This window comes from Cladophialophora psammophila (genome assembly GCF_000585535.1).
Source record: "Cladophialophora psammophila CBS 110553 chromosome Unknown aczJe-supercont1.6, whole genome shotgun sequence".
NCBI lineage: Eukaryota > Fungi > Ascomycota > Eurotiomycetes > Chaetothyriales > Herpotrichiellaceae > Cladophialophora > Cladophialophora psammophila.
In genome coordinates this window covers 1,465,653-1,480,683 of record NW_006912927.1, presented here as the reverse complement: position 1 = coordinate 1,480,683, position 15,031 = coordinate 1,465,653, and the positions used below count along the sequence as shown (strand labels likewise).

The window sequence follows — 15,031 nt, the reverse complement described above, 5'->3', positions numbered from 1 at the left end:
CTTCAGTCCAACATCCTCGTCAGGTCCACATCCCCAGAAGCTTCTCCCTGACCATCCACCATCGGCCATCATGACCAAAAGAAGATTACCGTCGTCGTCGGCACCGGAGGTAGTTGATCTCACCGGAGATGATGACCTCCCAGGCCGTTCTCGATCCAAGGTTCCCAAGAAGACCTCGTCTTCCTGCCCTTCTCAGGACCGTGCACCCCTTCCAACACCGCCGTCGTCAAGCCAGCCTGGATATTCCTCATACCGCCCGACCCAGCCCTACAAAGACTACACACCGAGTCTGAGCCAACAATCACGCGGCAACGGCGCCCACGATAGCTGGTCGGGCTCTACTCAGGACCAGGAAGCAGATATTGCCAGAGAAATTGATCTCACCGAAGACTTTGACGACGACGTCTACGAGAATTACCAGCTCTACGGTATCCTCAACACCAAAATTGTGGGCTGTCGATTCTATGACGGCCAAGCTACTGTGGGAGAGTATGTCAGGGTCAGACGTGAACCTAGTAATCAGTACGACAGCAATGCAATTCGAATCGACAATGTCCTCCGTGATCAGATTGGCCATATCGGGAGGAATGTTGCTGCAAAACTGGCACCCTTGATGGATTCTGGCTCGCTCCTTATCGAAGGCGCCTTGACAGGGCCAAAGACTTACTACGACTGTCCGATCGGCCTCAAGCTATTCGGCACAAACGATCCCGTTGCAGGTGCAGCTCTTGCCCGTCAAATGCAGGATCTGCATCTGCCTATCACAGAGTACAACCGTTCGGAAAGAGAACGCAAGAAGCGCCTGCAAGAATTTGAGAAGCAGCGGAAAGCCAGAGAAAAAGCCGCCGCCGCAATGCGGAAGCAAGGTACGACGGTCTTTGACAATGAGGGACCAAACAGGTATAGCAATTTGAGCGCGCCAGTGGGCATGGGAACTGAGATAGAACCAAACATGGATCAACTCCTCAGTGGGACTGCTATGGTCAATCCTCGTGATGTGCAGGACGTGGTCAACAAGCTTGCAGGAGGAGAAGAGGTGCTTGCAAACATGTCGATGGCAGACCAGCCTCGCGAGCTTGCTACAGCTCTCTTGCCCTACCAGAGGCAAGGCCTCAAATGGATGCTCGACCACGAATCTCCTGCGTTGCCCAAGAGCGCCGATGATGTGGTTCAGATGTGGAAGAAGACCGGCAAGTACTACACCAATATTGCGACCAACTTCTCCTTGAGCAAAGCCCCAGATTTGGCGAGCGGAGGCCTCCTCGCAGATGATATGGGCTTGGGTAAGTCGCCCTTGAGCACGATCAAGTCTAGTTGGCTAACTTCCTTCTTAGGCAAAACTATCCAGATTATCTCGCTCATTATGGCCGATCCTCACAAGAATGAGGATCCCACTCTTATCATTGCGCCGCTTTCAGTGATGAGCAACTGGAGCACGCAGGCCGCCGCGCACGTCAAGAACAAATATGCACCACGAATCTTGACTTACCACGGCGCAGGGAACAAGCAATTGTCGCCAGGACAATTGAAAGAGTATGACATTGTCATCACAACCTACCAAACCATGACCCAAGAGCTCTTCCCATACGGAAAGACCGAAGCTCTGCCAACGCCGGCATCGAAGGGCCTGTTCTCGGTGACTTGGAGGCGTATCGTCCTGGATGAAGGCCACCAGATTCGCAATCCCAAGGCCAAAATGTCACAAGCGGCATGTACCCTTCAGGCGAAATCTCGCTGGATTCTCACCGGGACGCCTATCGTCAACAGCCTGAAAGACTTGTACTCCCATGTCAAGTTCCTTCGTTTGTCCGGCGGACTGACGGAATTTGAGGTCTTCAATTCGACCCTGATTCGGCCTCTGAAGCACGGCGACAACGGAGCACGCCTGCTTCTTCAGGCCTTAATATCGACCCTATGTTTGCGACGCATGAAGGACATGAAGTTCATCGACCTCAAACTTCCCAATATCACATTCCACAAGTATCCTGTGAAATTTTTGCCACATGAGAAGGAACGTTACGACGCCTTCAAGCAAGAGGCGAAAGGTCTGGTCGAGGCTGCAAAGGCCAAAAAAGGAGATTATTCCATGACGTACTTGCTCGAAGTTCTCCTGAGGCTGCGCCAGACTTGCAATCATTGGAAGATGTGCGGAGACGAAAGAGTGAGGAAATTGCTGGAGTTGGTCGAGTCGAATGAGGTCGTCGACGTGACCAATTCGGCGAACCGCAAAACGCTTCAGGACATGTTGCAGGTGCAGATTGACTCACAGGAAGATTGCTGCGTCTGCTTGGATTCATTGAACAATCCTGTCATCACAGCTTGCGCTCACACCTTTTGTCGGGGATGCATTGAGAGAGTGATTGAAACTCAGCACAAATGCCCCATGTGCCGTGCAGCTCTCCGGAATAGCGAGCAGCTGGTTGAACCGGCAGCGGGGATTGGCGAAAGTGACGAGACAGATCTCGACATCGATCCCGAGACCACCAGCACCAAGATCGAGGCTCTGGTCAAAGTTCTCAAGGCATCTGAAGCTGATTCAAACGTCAAGACTGTGGTGTTCTCGCAATGGACGTCATTCCTTGATCTCGTCCAGACCCAGCTCCTCCGCCATGGACTGCAATTTACGCGTCTCGACGGCAAAATGAACTCGACAACACGTGACGCGGCCATCGACTCGCTCAACAGCGACCCATCTTGCAAAATAATGTTGGCGTCCCTCTCCGTCTGCTCCGTCGGCTTGAACCTCGTGGCCGCCAATCAGGTCATTTTGGCAGACTCGTGGTGGGCGCCGGCCATTGAAGACCAAGCAGTTGACCGAGTCCACCGCCTAGGTCAAACTCGAGATTGTAAAGTGGTGCGCTTGGTGGTGGAGGGTACGATTGAAGACGAAGTGCTTGAGATTCAGGCGAGGAAGCGGAAGTTGGCCAGCGAAGCGTTTGGGGAGAAGGACGGGGGCAGAAAGAGGGAGGAGAGAAGGGCAGGGACGTTGAGGGACATCGAGAGATTGTTGGCTTAAATTGGAGTAGAGGGAATTGGGATGGCGTTATGGACGTGGAGATGTTGTCGGGAGTACTGCTCTAGGTAAGGAAGATACTCTGTTCAATTACCTGTGGAAAAAGCTGATTAGAGTTGATTTAGCCAGGTGGGAAGGAAAAAGGGCAACGGTGAGACGCCTTGTGTGAATAGGTGAGCTTCAGATGTACGAGTATCTAAGGTCGTTGTATTCGGAATTCTTAGGACGCTTGTAGAGGTAGGAATGCTCTAGCGGTACTTAGTACACCATATCTCGTGGGACGCGTGCATCTGCATTGTTTCTTTTCTCTCCCGAAGGACCCAGGTTTATGCAGGAGAAGAGATGCAGTCGCTGCAACTATTGCCTTTGATCAAGCCACCAACGCGTCGGTTCGATGTTAGGAAAACAACACGATAAGGAGAGGGGAGAAAAAAATGGTGTGATGGAACAAGAAAAGAGAGTTGTGGGCACCATAGCAACCGGAGGATATGCCTGTGCTTGTTACTTGTATGGTGGGCACCTATCAAGCCACAAGCCACAACAGACCAGGAACCCCAGCCTCGGGCACCTATGGACATCCATGGGGGGGGGTCATTTAGGCTGTCCGGGACGTTGCCCAACCTCACTTGACCCCCACTGAGCCTCGCCTAGGAAGCCCAGCTAGCCTAAACAAGCCCGCAACTCGGCCCGTTTGGAGGAAATTGCGCCGTGGTGCCTATCGCTCATAGCCCACGGCTTTGCAACGTGCTCGAGCACATGCTTTGTCCCTCTCTGTTGTCTCAAAACTCCCCTCAGTTGAAACTTCGCAAACACACCTACGACAAGGACCAGACACCACATGGACATCAGGGTACGATAATACCTTGGAGAATAAATTGCAACCGAGGTTGATCTTGGATTGTTTCTGGGGGGGACCATCTGACCATCTGATCACTGACCAGCATCAACAGTTGCATCACTCAGCAGCAGCCCAAGACGTCACCCCAGACTGTTTGGCCTCTTGCAGTGGTACCGGTGGCACCAGTGGGCCGGGCAGAGCTTGAAGGGGGAAACCACCCAGCCAAGCTCGTGGGAGCTCCCACCAATTATTCCAGCTGGCCAGCTCTAGGTGGCTCCCGGTGGCCACTAGGGTCCCTGGTGTCCTGCTTATATCCGGTGCGGGGGACCCAAACACCACCTTCTCGCGCTACAACCGCCGCGCAGCCACTCACAACTTTTCCAGGCTCATGCATGTCGCAGCTTTCCCTCTTTGCCCTCTGCATCTCGAAAAAAGTGGTTGATCCATCGTCACTCGGTCACCACCCTCCGACTCTGTGTGGTCACCCAAAGCCTGCCAGTGCAAGCTACATGTTTTTTGCGAATTCCTCTGCTTCTCTGAACCATCTCACCGTTCTCGTCCACCGGCCGGTGGCAGTCTCTCCTTCACGTTCTCCCCTCCCTCGCCATCATGGCACCCATCCGTGCGGCTGTCTTTGCGACGGTGAGAGCTCCCTCGCTCCATAGCTAACCTCGCTGTTTCCCCGCATCGCTGTTTTTTTGTTTTGGTCCCCGTCACTGACGCAAATGTAATTAGCTGCTCATGAATGATGCCTACCTACCAGGTATGTTGGAAAGCACTTCTGCCCACGATATATGTCAGACTGATTGCCTCTGCAGGGGCTATGGTCCTGGGCCATTCCTTGAAAGATAAAGGTGCCAAAGCTCCCTTGGTGGCCTTTGTGCTAGTCGACAGACTATCCTCCGATACCATCACAGAGCTTCGAGTCCGTTTCCCTACTACCATCTCTCCAGCACAGGCACTAATGGGCCCAGACCGTCTACGATGAGATTGTACCAGTCCAGGAGGTCAGAAACCAGAATCCTGCCAACCTCTATCTCATGAATCGAGCCGACTTAGTATCCTCCTTCACAAAGATCGAGCTGTGGCGGCAGACGCAGTATAAGAGAATAGTGTACTTGGATGCAGATATGGTCGCGCTCAGAGCTCCCAATGAGCTCCTTACTCTCGACACAAAGTTCGCCGCAGTCCCAGATATCGGCTGGCCCGATTGTTTCAACAGTGGTATGATGGTGCTAAATCCCAACATGGCCGATTACTATTCTCTCTACGCTTTGGCACAAAGGGGGATCAGCTTTGATGGAGCCGACCAAGGTCTCTTCAACATGCACTTTCGCGAGTGGGACAGATTGAGTTTTGTTTTCAACTGTACACCAAGCGGCCATTATCAGTATGTCCCCGCCTATCGACACTTCTCAAGCAACATTGCAGTGGTGCACTTCATTGGCAAAGACAAACCATGGACGTTGGGTAGAGACAATAAGCTTAATACAGGTGTCTACGGTGAAATGCTGGGGATGTGGTGGTCTGTATATGACAGACATTATCGACCCAAGGTACGCTGAATTGTGAAGGAAGGCATCTTGTGACCAGAGCTGATTTCTGCAGACCGTCACTTACTATGATGCTCAAACCTTTGATTCCACCAAAAAGGTTCAAGACTACGTTCGTGGGGAGGAACCACTGTATGTGGTGGGCTATTCAAGCCAGCAGCCAGCACCCGGCCCAGCTCCACAACCCCAGCATGAGTACCACTATCCTCCAGAGCAACATTACCATCAGGAGCATCATCCTCAGCACGACGGCCACCAGCATTGGCAACAGCCCCAACACGAACACCAGCATACGCTCCAACAGCATCAAGACCAACAACAACCATATCATGGCCACCACCAGCAGGAACAGCATCACCACCGAGAGGGGCTCCAGTATCCGCCGTCCGAGCACACTGGGCAAATCCCCGTGCCTCCAGAGATCCAAGTTCATTCTCAGTCGGGTCAAACAACCTCTACAGAATTGCCATTGGGCTATGCACCCACTCCGAAGGCCGCATCGGACTTTCATCCTGTTCCCACAGTCGAGCAAAGGCGATTTTCTGCACCCCATGTCGAATGGGACCCCGCACGGTAGGTCATTCTCTGGGAAATGATGATGAGTACTTATCCTGAACAGAGCGCCTCCACCCGCCCACTCGAAACCAGAAGCCGCCAATTTCCCGACCACGATCTATGACATGTCGAGCGAGACTACGCTTTTTCAACCGCCTGCTCAATACCCGGAAGCGCCAAAGGACATGTGGTATCAGGTACCTGAAAAGGTTCCGGAACCTGCGAAACCGAAGCCGATCTTCCCTTGGGAAACTAGAGCTCCCAAACCGACACGAGTATTTCCCCAACCGAGACAACCTAGCCCGCCACCTCCCCCTCCGTCGGAACCGGCAACGGTGGTCCCCGGAGAACTGCCAACTCCCTCTGCAACGACCGACGTCACCGGAGCGACCGAAGAAAGCGTACCCACGCCACCTCCCCCGGCACCAATTGATCTTTGGGCAGCTTTCCAGCAAAGGACCAATGCATGGGACGAAATGCCTGAAATTGAGCGCTACGTGCAGTCGATCAGTCAACCTCGAAAGGGCAAGATACAAGTCCTGTATAACACCCTCGGACAACGCTCCCCTCGCAATGTCAGCGGCACCACCACTCCAACAGAGAGAGATAGACGACACCCGAGCATCAAACTAACTGACTTTCCCACTAAGGATGAGCGCCCTAGCTTACCCGTGACTCCCGCGCCAATTCGACGACCGGCGTTCTGGGGAGAGGAAAGGGACGAAGAAGGGACCTTACCGACCGCGGAAGGAGTACCAAAGCAAGAAGACTGGGTGCGTCGATTCTCCCACTACCCTCAACCTGAGTTTCCTGCTTCACATCCCCCATCGCATGAAGTGCATCGTGTTTTGTATTGGAGATGCCAATATTGTGGGAAACAGAACCCGATTACAAAGTTGGAACAACTGCAGTTGATGCAAAGTGAGGCGTTATTTTCGCCCACGGGGCCTCGGGAATTAGCGAATGTGGCAGAGCCCCCTACAAGAAAGATGCCAGAGAGCTCGACCAGAGAAGAAATGGAGAAGGCGGTAATCTCGCATATTTCACCAACAAAAGTGCCAAAGGCACCCAAGCCCATATTGAAGCCCCCTCACTTTGAATTGGGACAGGAAGTGGTGGGGTCAGCGGAAGATTCTACAAGGGATGCTCACCAAGACAAAGATTCATCTGAACCTTCATCTGAGATTGTGCACTCAGTCCAAGAGAAAGAGGCATCGATTGATCCATTGTCGAGACCGGCTGCTGATGAGGAGGAGGCTACCCCCCAGCCAGAACAAAGACCCGTTGTGGTTCCTACGACAGCATGAAGACGGAATAAAATGGAATGGGATGAGTGATGAGGAGGTTCCATTAAAAAGGTGGGGATTTTTTCCGATAGTTGCTTTGCAGCATGTTGTCGAGATTGAAAATGCTTCTCTGCTTATTTTGATGGATTTTGGCGTTTTCGATTTGTGCACGCAAATGGAGCATCTTTGGACGTCTATTGTGAGGCCGATGAGCCATTGCCATGGGCTTATGAGTTCTTGTTTAATGTGTATCACTATGTTCAACAGCATTTCATTGCATGGCAAGCGCATCGATTCAGTTGCTGCATTTGCAGGCCTGTTGGGCTGTGGTCGTTGCCACTGGCACATCCATGTACTCTAATTGATCGCTTGAAAGACCTGATAGAGTCCAAGACGTGGTAGTTTTGGATGTCATAGAAATGCTTACAATAGAATAGGGGCTTCCACCAATGTTCAGCCTCGGCTTGGCGCACGGATTCAGCCTTGTTTCCTTTTGCGTACGAGGTGGATTCAGGCAACCTCCTGAATTGCCAATGATCTGTCCGTAACGCGCGAGTCTCCTAACTATATTGGCCGAGTATCAGAGCGGACCTTCCCGAACAGTCCATCTCAGCATGTCGATCATTGTTTAGCCTTGTTACAAGCTCTCTCCTGTACCAGGTATTCCTGCTTGATATCTTCCTGGTGGCGTTGAAGGCTTGGTCGCTGGAGATTGGTCTTATTCGTACTACACCCATCGAGCATAGGTTACCTACACAATAGCGAACACGCGGTAAAGGGATAGAGGTGTACACTCAACATTCTGAGAAACCAGCAGGGGGACCATCATTGACGTCGAAATGGCCTACTCAATGAGCCTCAAACTCACCGCCTCCCAGCTTGAAGAGCGCCGTCATGAGCTCGACCGTGCGGGCTTTCATGCCTGGCTCTCTTCCATCATCCTCTTGGTGGTCGTCTATCTGTACCGACGCCTCTTCCGTTCTCTGTTCTTGCCATCAAAATCGCCGTTGTCACCATCAGGCTCCCAACCAGTATCGCAACTCCAACTGTTCCTCAGACGAGCGGCATGGGTCTTACAGGCAATGTATATACCCGAATTCGGTCTCCTGTCTGTCCAGCTTGTCGCCTTGGTATACACGGCGTGGCTCCTTTCCCTCACATTCCGCAACACGGGAAATGATTACATGCACCTTACCAAGGCATTCGGGCACGTGGCCATTTCTCAGCTTCCCATGCATTACCTCCTCTCCCTCAAACAGACCACTTACTCGCCTCTCGAGTGGGCTACGGGCCTGACGCACGAACGCCTCAACGCGGCCCATCGCATCTTTGGTCGCTTGGTGCATGCTTTTCTGGCCACCCATGCCATACTGTACGTCCGATTCTTTGTCAAAATGGGATTTTTGCCGAAACGGATCAAGGATCCCGATGTCAGGCTCGGGATCCTGGCGTTTTGGATGTTCAATTTCTTGGGTTTGCTGAGTCTGCCCATTGTAAGGCGGAAAATGTACCACGTTATATTCTACAGGAGTCATGTCCTGTTGAGCGCCCTTGTCATTCCGGTTCTGTGGGCACATGTGCCGTATACGCGGTTCTACGTGGCGCAAGTTGCCGCGATTTGGATTCTCGGAGGCTTGTTGAGGAGGAGTGGGTTAACCAACGTGCAAGACATGCAATGCGAGAATTTACCCGGCACGCAGCTGGTGAGAGTGAGGTTCCATGTGGACAAGAAGAGTTCGTTGGCGAGTGCTGCGCCGGGACAGCACGTCTATATTCGCCGACGCACAGGGGGCGCAATGATGGGTTCGAAGACGCCGTTTTCAATTGCAAACGTGCAGCCCTCTGCAGGCCAGGATGGGAAGGCGCAGATGGTGGAAGTGATGTTGGTGCTCCGGAACATGGGCGGTCCGGGAACTTCGTTTCTGGTTGCCGCTGCGGCTTCTAAGAAGCCCAGGCTCAAGGACGCAGCAGGGGATGAGATCCAGATCGAAGGGCCCTATGGCGAAGCCGGCGTGTATATGCCTTCGATCCTCGGCTCGGATGCCACCAACCCTATCCTTCTTGTCGCCGGCGGGGTTGGAGCGACGTATGTCTTGCCCATATACTTGGCACTACTGGCCTCACGGCACCGACGCCGAGGAGGGGGAGGGCAGCTCATCAAGCTGGTGTGGCTGGTCAAGACCCTCGCCGATGCGCAGTGGGGTCTTGAGTTCCTCGCGAGCTGTAGGCGAGAAGGGCTGGAGCTGGATGTCGACATATACATCACTCTCTCCTCGTCCACAGACGGACTTGACATCTCGACAACCTCCTCCTCTTCGCCATCGCCCTTGAAGAACAAAGGCCTCAACATCCACCAGCTCGGCCACCGTCCTAATCTGGCCCCTATCATTGACGAGGTCTTCTTCGCCTCTTCCCCTCCTTCTTCTTCGTCTTCTTCTCCCAGCGTGCGAGCGCCGCTCAATCCAGATCCCGAAGAAGTCACTGTCTTTGTGTGCGGGCCGCGCGGCCTCTCCAGCGCCGTGCGGAGGATTGTTGGACGTTGGGTCATCAGCGAGGGCAGGAGGGTGAGCTGGTTTGAGGAGTTGTTCGGGTTTGGTGGGAGGTGAGTTCACTTCGGTTCTTGTGAGGAGGTAATATTCCATATAGATTTGATATATACGTATTCCATGTACAAATGTACGTGTGTACGTGTGTATTATGATATCGTATGCTATGGGATTGGATAGACTAGTATGAGATGTTATAGTATTGGATGAGATAATATAGTATTACAATGGCGTAGCATTCTCAACGCCCGAGACGACGCTTTGATATGATGATATACATATCCAATACTATGCCATGCCATGCCTTGCCTTGCCACGCCATGCTATATATTCTACACCAGCCCGTGCTGTCGTCGTGTAGGGGAGAGCGTGTCGGACCGTATTGTCACAGCATCTCTGTCTCTCTTGTCATCTCACCGGTCCCTCTTCCGAAGTGACGAGTCCGACAACCCCGTGGAGCACGATCATGGGACGCGGGAACAGAGCTCAGCTCCCTCGCCTCGCTTCGTATCACCGGGCACGACAAACAGGGCACCCTCTCTCACCGGGCATGGAACCCAAACAGACCTCAGTCACTTCAACGGCAAAGAGACAAACGGAGTGTATAAATACCCCGCGTGTGCCTGTCTTTTTCCTCCCTTTGGTTTCGCTGCTTTTTGTATACCTCGAGGTACTCGCAGCAGGACATCATTACTTCTCTTCCGTCGTACTTGACTTCATCGTTGGAAAACGTCCATCGTGGAAAGGAGTCCTTTTACAAGCGCCGACGAGATCTGTGATAGCGGCAGAGACACATCCATCCAGACCTACACTCACACCCATAGCCAGACCCACACATATATCCATTCCACGGCTCAGCGGCCCTCGATCTATCCGGGGAGGAGAGAGCTACCGTACCTTGCCCCTCGGTATATATTTCACCATGGCGCCCATCCTAGCTCGCGGCCCAACAGGACTCCTCGTCATCGGTCTCAGTCTCTGTCTGATGTCGATCTCAAGGCCAGTCTCCGGCGCCCCGATCGTCCATAGGCACCGACATCTCCATCGGAATGCAGTAGCCCCTGAGCACGATCTCCAGTCTGTAGGGACACCGAGCGCAGTCGTCACGGAACCAGTGACGAACGTCCCTCGCGCCGTGCCCGACGATGGTCCCCCGATCGTGGGGACGTCGACGACGCGGTTCTCCTATCCCGTCGAGACGCCGTATATCTCCAACTCTCTTAGCGAAGAAGAGAAGCAGGAGAAGGCACCCGCAGCGGTCTTTGACAAGATCGCCGACAGGACCCGTCCGCTCGTTCGCAGCTCCGGCGCTGGCGGTGGTATCCCGCCCCAGCCGTATCCGCCAAACGGCCCTGTCAAGGTCACCCCCGCCGGTCTTTTTGAACGACTGGCATCCCGGACCCGGCCTTTGGTTCGCAGTTCTGGCGCTGGCGGCGGTGGTATGCCTCCGCAACCGTACCCGCCGAACAAGTCGATCACCTATCATCATTCCGGGGTCTCCGACTCGGTTGTTGTCTTCTTTCTCGCCGCCGTCGGCTTCTTCTTTGTCTCTCTGATCTGGAATTTGTACCTTCGGTACGGCCGGGTCCAGGACAAGGCCAAGGACACGGACTTGGATACTGTGGGAGCCATGCGGTTGAGATCCTTGTTTGGAGAGAGTACGCCCAAGGGCAAGGGTAGAGAGAAGGCTGGCCACACCCCCGGGGGCTGGTTGCGCGCAGCTAACGCGGCGCCCGTATCTGTTTCTGCCGTCTGAGCAATCTTTCGAACGGTTCGGCGTGAGGCAGTAGCGAACATCTTGTCAGAGCGGTCGGTCGTCTACACAATTCAATGTGAAGCCATTTGACCAGACAGGAGCTGTATACAAAAGGCGCTAGGAATGGAGGCTCTCCTATGACAGTATTGAGCTTAGTCATAGGACAAATATCAGCTTGTTCCAGCGATGAGACCGTGCGATTCTCTTGTGACTGAGCAGCTGGCAGAGCCCGCAGAACGGTCACAGCCTGCGCTGGAGGAAATAGTGACTTCTTAGCTTTTTAGTAGTTGTTCAGCTGACCGTAAGGGAATGATTGTGCCGGGCGAAATGTATCCATAAGAGCCGTCACCCTTTCATAACGTCTGTGATGCGAGAGTGAGATATACCGAGTAGTACGTGATTCTCGAGGTATTCACGCCAAATAGTTCCCAAACTTTGGTTAATCGTCTGAGTCGGGTATTTGCGAGCATTGTGGTGTATATCCCTTGATGGCTGTCATGACATTGCGTTGCGGCATCACAATGTGGCTCAAAGACGATAGCGAGTCTCATTACCGACAAATTCAAGCAGACTCTCTCCCCGGCGACTCACTCCCGTGAAGGTCTTCTCGAACAGGTCGGATCGGTTTGCTTGGTGACTGGCCATCTCCGAAGGCGAAAACACAGGGTACAATGACTCAACTTTTGACAGGGTGAAAATGCAAACGCGAGGGTGAATCGCAAACAAATATAGCCGTGGCTTGACTCATTTGCAAGTGCAAGTAGTTCTATGACCTCGAAGGCGTCCTCTTTTCGAAGTTGTGACAAAGAGCATATTCTTGTCAGCTTGATTGCACTGGCCGATGGTCCTGCAGGTGAAGTATGAAAGGTGATGGGCTTGGAGCTTATATAAATGTCTCCCATAGCGAGGCCAACTGTTTCCCATTATATTCTACCAACCGTCAACCTGCAACAAGAGATATATTTGAGCACGCGCTTCTCAACACTTGCAACGATCTGCCATTAGTCTGACACCGCTAAGGATAGCCCGAATCGGTTCGGCACACGCGAAACCTCAGATTTCGGAATTGCGACAATGAATGGATGGATGATTTTCTTTATCGTCTTTGTGGTCATCTGGGCGATCGCCCTGTCTGCAGTTTTATGGAGGAAGAGGCAAAAAGCCATAGCCAGGAGACAGGAGCAGGAGAGACAAGACCAGATTTCCGGGCATCAGTAAGACTGCAGTAGCAGTCTGCCCATGGGCCCTGACGTGTTTGATGTGCTTTAGGAGCTTCCCTACGATGACGAGAGAGAAAAGTGGCCGCATTCGTGTCAACTGATGAATCGCTTGGGGAGGGCATCCAACAGGGGCCCAGGAGTGAAATGCTGTTGTGGATGGGACGTTTGCTGGGCCAGAGACGTAGCCAGATCTCGGAGGCGATTGATATCTGCTTCGGCATGTCAGTTGTGCTTATGTCCACAACTACCCCTTGCAGGAGACATCGATAGACATCATCAGGACTATCCACTCGACGCGCCCACCTCTGCAGGAAAGCAACACAGACCCCTGCATCAGCAACATCGTCCACATACAGACACTGCGAAGAAGGATCAACATCCTCTCGGGCCTCGCTTGGGAACTGCTGTTGGTCCTCGTCGGCCTTGTCTTCGAGCCATAACCCTTGTTACACATGTACAACCCAAATCCGCACAATCCTTTAGCTAGAGTGCTTCGGCGAAGGAGGGCCGACGTAGCCGTGTCAAATCCATAATGAACATGCAGTTGGTCTGCTATGGACGACCACAACAAGGTCGTGACGATGAGCATATGGAATCTCCGAACAAATTTGCCGCTCGGCACGAGGAAGTCGGTCAAAGTGCTGGGCTCGACAAAAGCTGTCACTGACGGGATAAGCGCAACACTGTGACAGAAGGGGAATCCCGAGACTCGACCTTGAGCGAAGCTTCTCAAGCACGCTTATTCTCGGGATTCATTTATGACCTCGATGGTCTTCTGCTGTATGTTAGCTGCCCATGCAACTGAGCACCACACAAAGCTAGAGGTAATGAATAGCCAAATGTCTTGGGCAAACAAAACGCCATGGCCAAACGGGGAAATCACCGTGGACACTTAGAATGATCATGCTTTGCAACTGGGACTCCGCATCGGCCCAGCTCAGCAATGATTTGCTGTTGTGTTTCACAAATGGGCTGGGAATGTGGTGGAATTTCGTAGACAATCGTGTCTCCGACTACCTATTGCGTGGTCCGTGGAGTGAGAACGGCAACGCAAAAAGTAGACTGTCGCCAAGGGTGTTTCATGGTTGCAAAATGATCCAGCTCTTTGGTCAACTAGCCGTGATGGTTTGCAACCACGAGATTGACATATCCACGGGGCGGTACGATGACAGTGCAAATCGGAGATCCTTGGAGAAAGCCAAAGCTGATGGTGACGGCTTGGGGAGGAGGGCCAGGGCAAGCCTACAGCATGCCTTGACCGTTGACAGCCGTGGCAGACTTCTTTGAGGGGTCTCATTCTTATCATCCTGGCTGTCTGGTGTCCTTCCAGGAGGAGGTGTGCAGAATCAGGCGATGAAACTTCCCAGAGCCGAGTAATGGAGCCGGTTTAGCTTTGGATGATGGCTCACACTCCATCCCTCCCACACCTTCACAGGAGTCATTTTGGTGTAAAGTGAAGATCTTCCAGGAAACAGGCTCAATGTCAGCCTCCCAGCTCGAATACTCGGTCCAGAAAACTGCCTTTGTCTGACACTGGCGAACATGCAGGTGCACATCCCTGTCTCGACCGGCCTCGCGCTGGCCCAATACCCAATTGCAACAACTCTTCTAAGATCTTCCTGGGGATCTCTGTTGATTTGGACGAGGACGAAGACCAGAGAGCTGCTCCAACGAAGCCTACATGGGGCCCATGGATTGATTAGAGGGCCCAGAACCCGGAGAGCTAAAGCATGACCGTGAAGATCTGTAGGTGAAGTGTTGAACTTTGTCTTCTTCCGACGTTGATCCGCGGGTTTGCGATCGATCGTTGGGCAGACGTCTTGTCTGGGTTGGCCGGGACGATGGAAAGGCTAAAGAGGAAGCAGAGAAGCTCGCCCAAAGTACTTGGTGCGGAGTACCGAGTGAAGATAGTGGCACCAGTGGTAACGGGGAGAGTTGAAGCGCAGTCTGGCCCCGACGCTGTGGCAGTGAGCAGCGGCATCCAGCCTAGTGCCTAAAAGTCTACCACCACCAGACGTCCCCCCTCCAATGCCCCCCTCCCCCCCTTCACCAGCCTGGCCAGTGCAGTAAGCTGCCCTTCTGTGTGTCTCCCTTGCCCATCGTTGCTCCATTAAGTCGACCATCGTGACGTCCTTCCACCCCTGCGCTGCCACGCGACTTGCCTGCAGCCATTGGAGTTTACCTTGTGTTCCCCTGGATTATTTGTGCACAGACTATAGCTGGCTTGAGCAATCCAGTCAGTCTGAAGAGAATAATGGGCTGAT

At 53.1% G+C, this 15,031-nt stretch overlaps 4 protein-coding genes across 4 annotated transcripts; all 4 read left to right on the top strand.

Moving 5' to 3' along the window:
- Positions 1–70: 70 nt before the first annotated feature.
- On the top strand, positions 71–3,016 carry A1O5_04870 (uncharacterized protein; the record flags this gene model as incomplete). The annotated part of the gene is made up of 2 exons (XM_007745474.1): positions 71–1,283; positions 1,335–3,016. The coding sequence occupies 2 exons, from the start codon at positions 71–73 to the stop codon at positions 3,014–3,016; spliced, it is 2,895 nt and encodes a 964-aa protein (XP_007743664.1).
- A 1,444-nt stretch (positions 3,017–4,460) lies between these two features.
- Positions 4,461–7,266, top strand: A1O5_04869 (uncharacterized protein; the record flags this gene model as incomplete). The annotated part of the gene is made up of 6 exons (XM_007745473.1): positions 4,461–4,493; positions 4,587–4,614; positions 4,670–4,776; positions 4,826–5,407; positions 5,460–5,977; positions 6,024–7,266. The coding sequence occupies 6 exons, from the start codon at positions 4,461–4,463 to the stop codon at positions 7,264–7,266; spliced, it is 2,511 nt and encodes an 836-aa protein (XP_007743663.1).
- Positions 7,267–8,084: 818 nt separating this feature from the next.
- On the top strand, positions 8,085–9,851 carry A1O5_04868 (uncharacterized protein; the record flags this gene model as incomplete). The annotated part of the gene is made up of 1 exon (XM_007745472.1): positions 8,085–9,851. One exon carries the CDS (start codon positions 8,085–8,087, stop codon positions 9,849–9,851), a length of 1,767 nt encoding a protein of 588 aa, XP_007743662.1.
- Positions 9,852–10,713: 862 nt separating this feature from the next.
- Positions 10,714–11,547, top strand: A1O5_04867 (uncharacterized protein; the record flags this gene model as incomplete). Its single annotated transcript, XM_007745471.1, has 1 exon — positions 10,714–11,547. The coding sequence occupies one exon, from the start codon at positions 10,714–10,716 to the stop codon at positions 11,545–11,547; it is 834 nt and encodes a 277-aa protein (XP_007743661.1).
- Between the last annotated feature and the right edge of the window lie 3,484 nt (positions 11,548–15,031).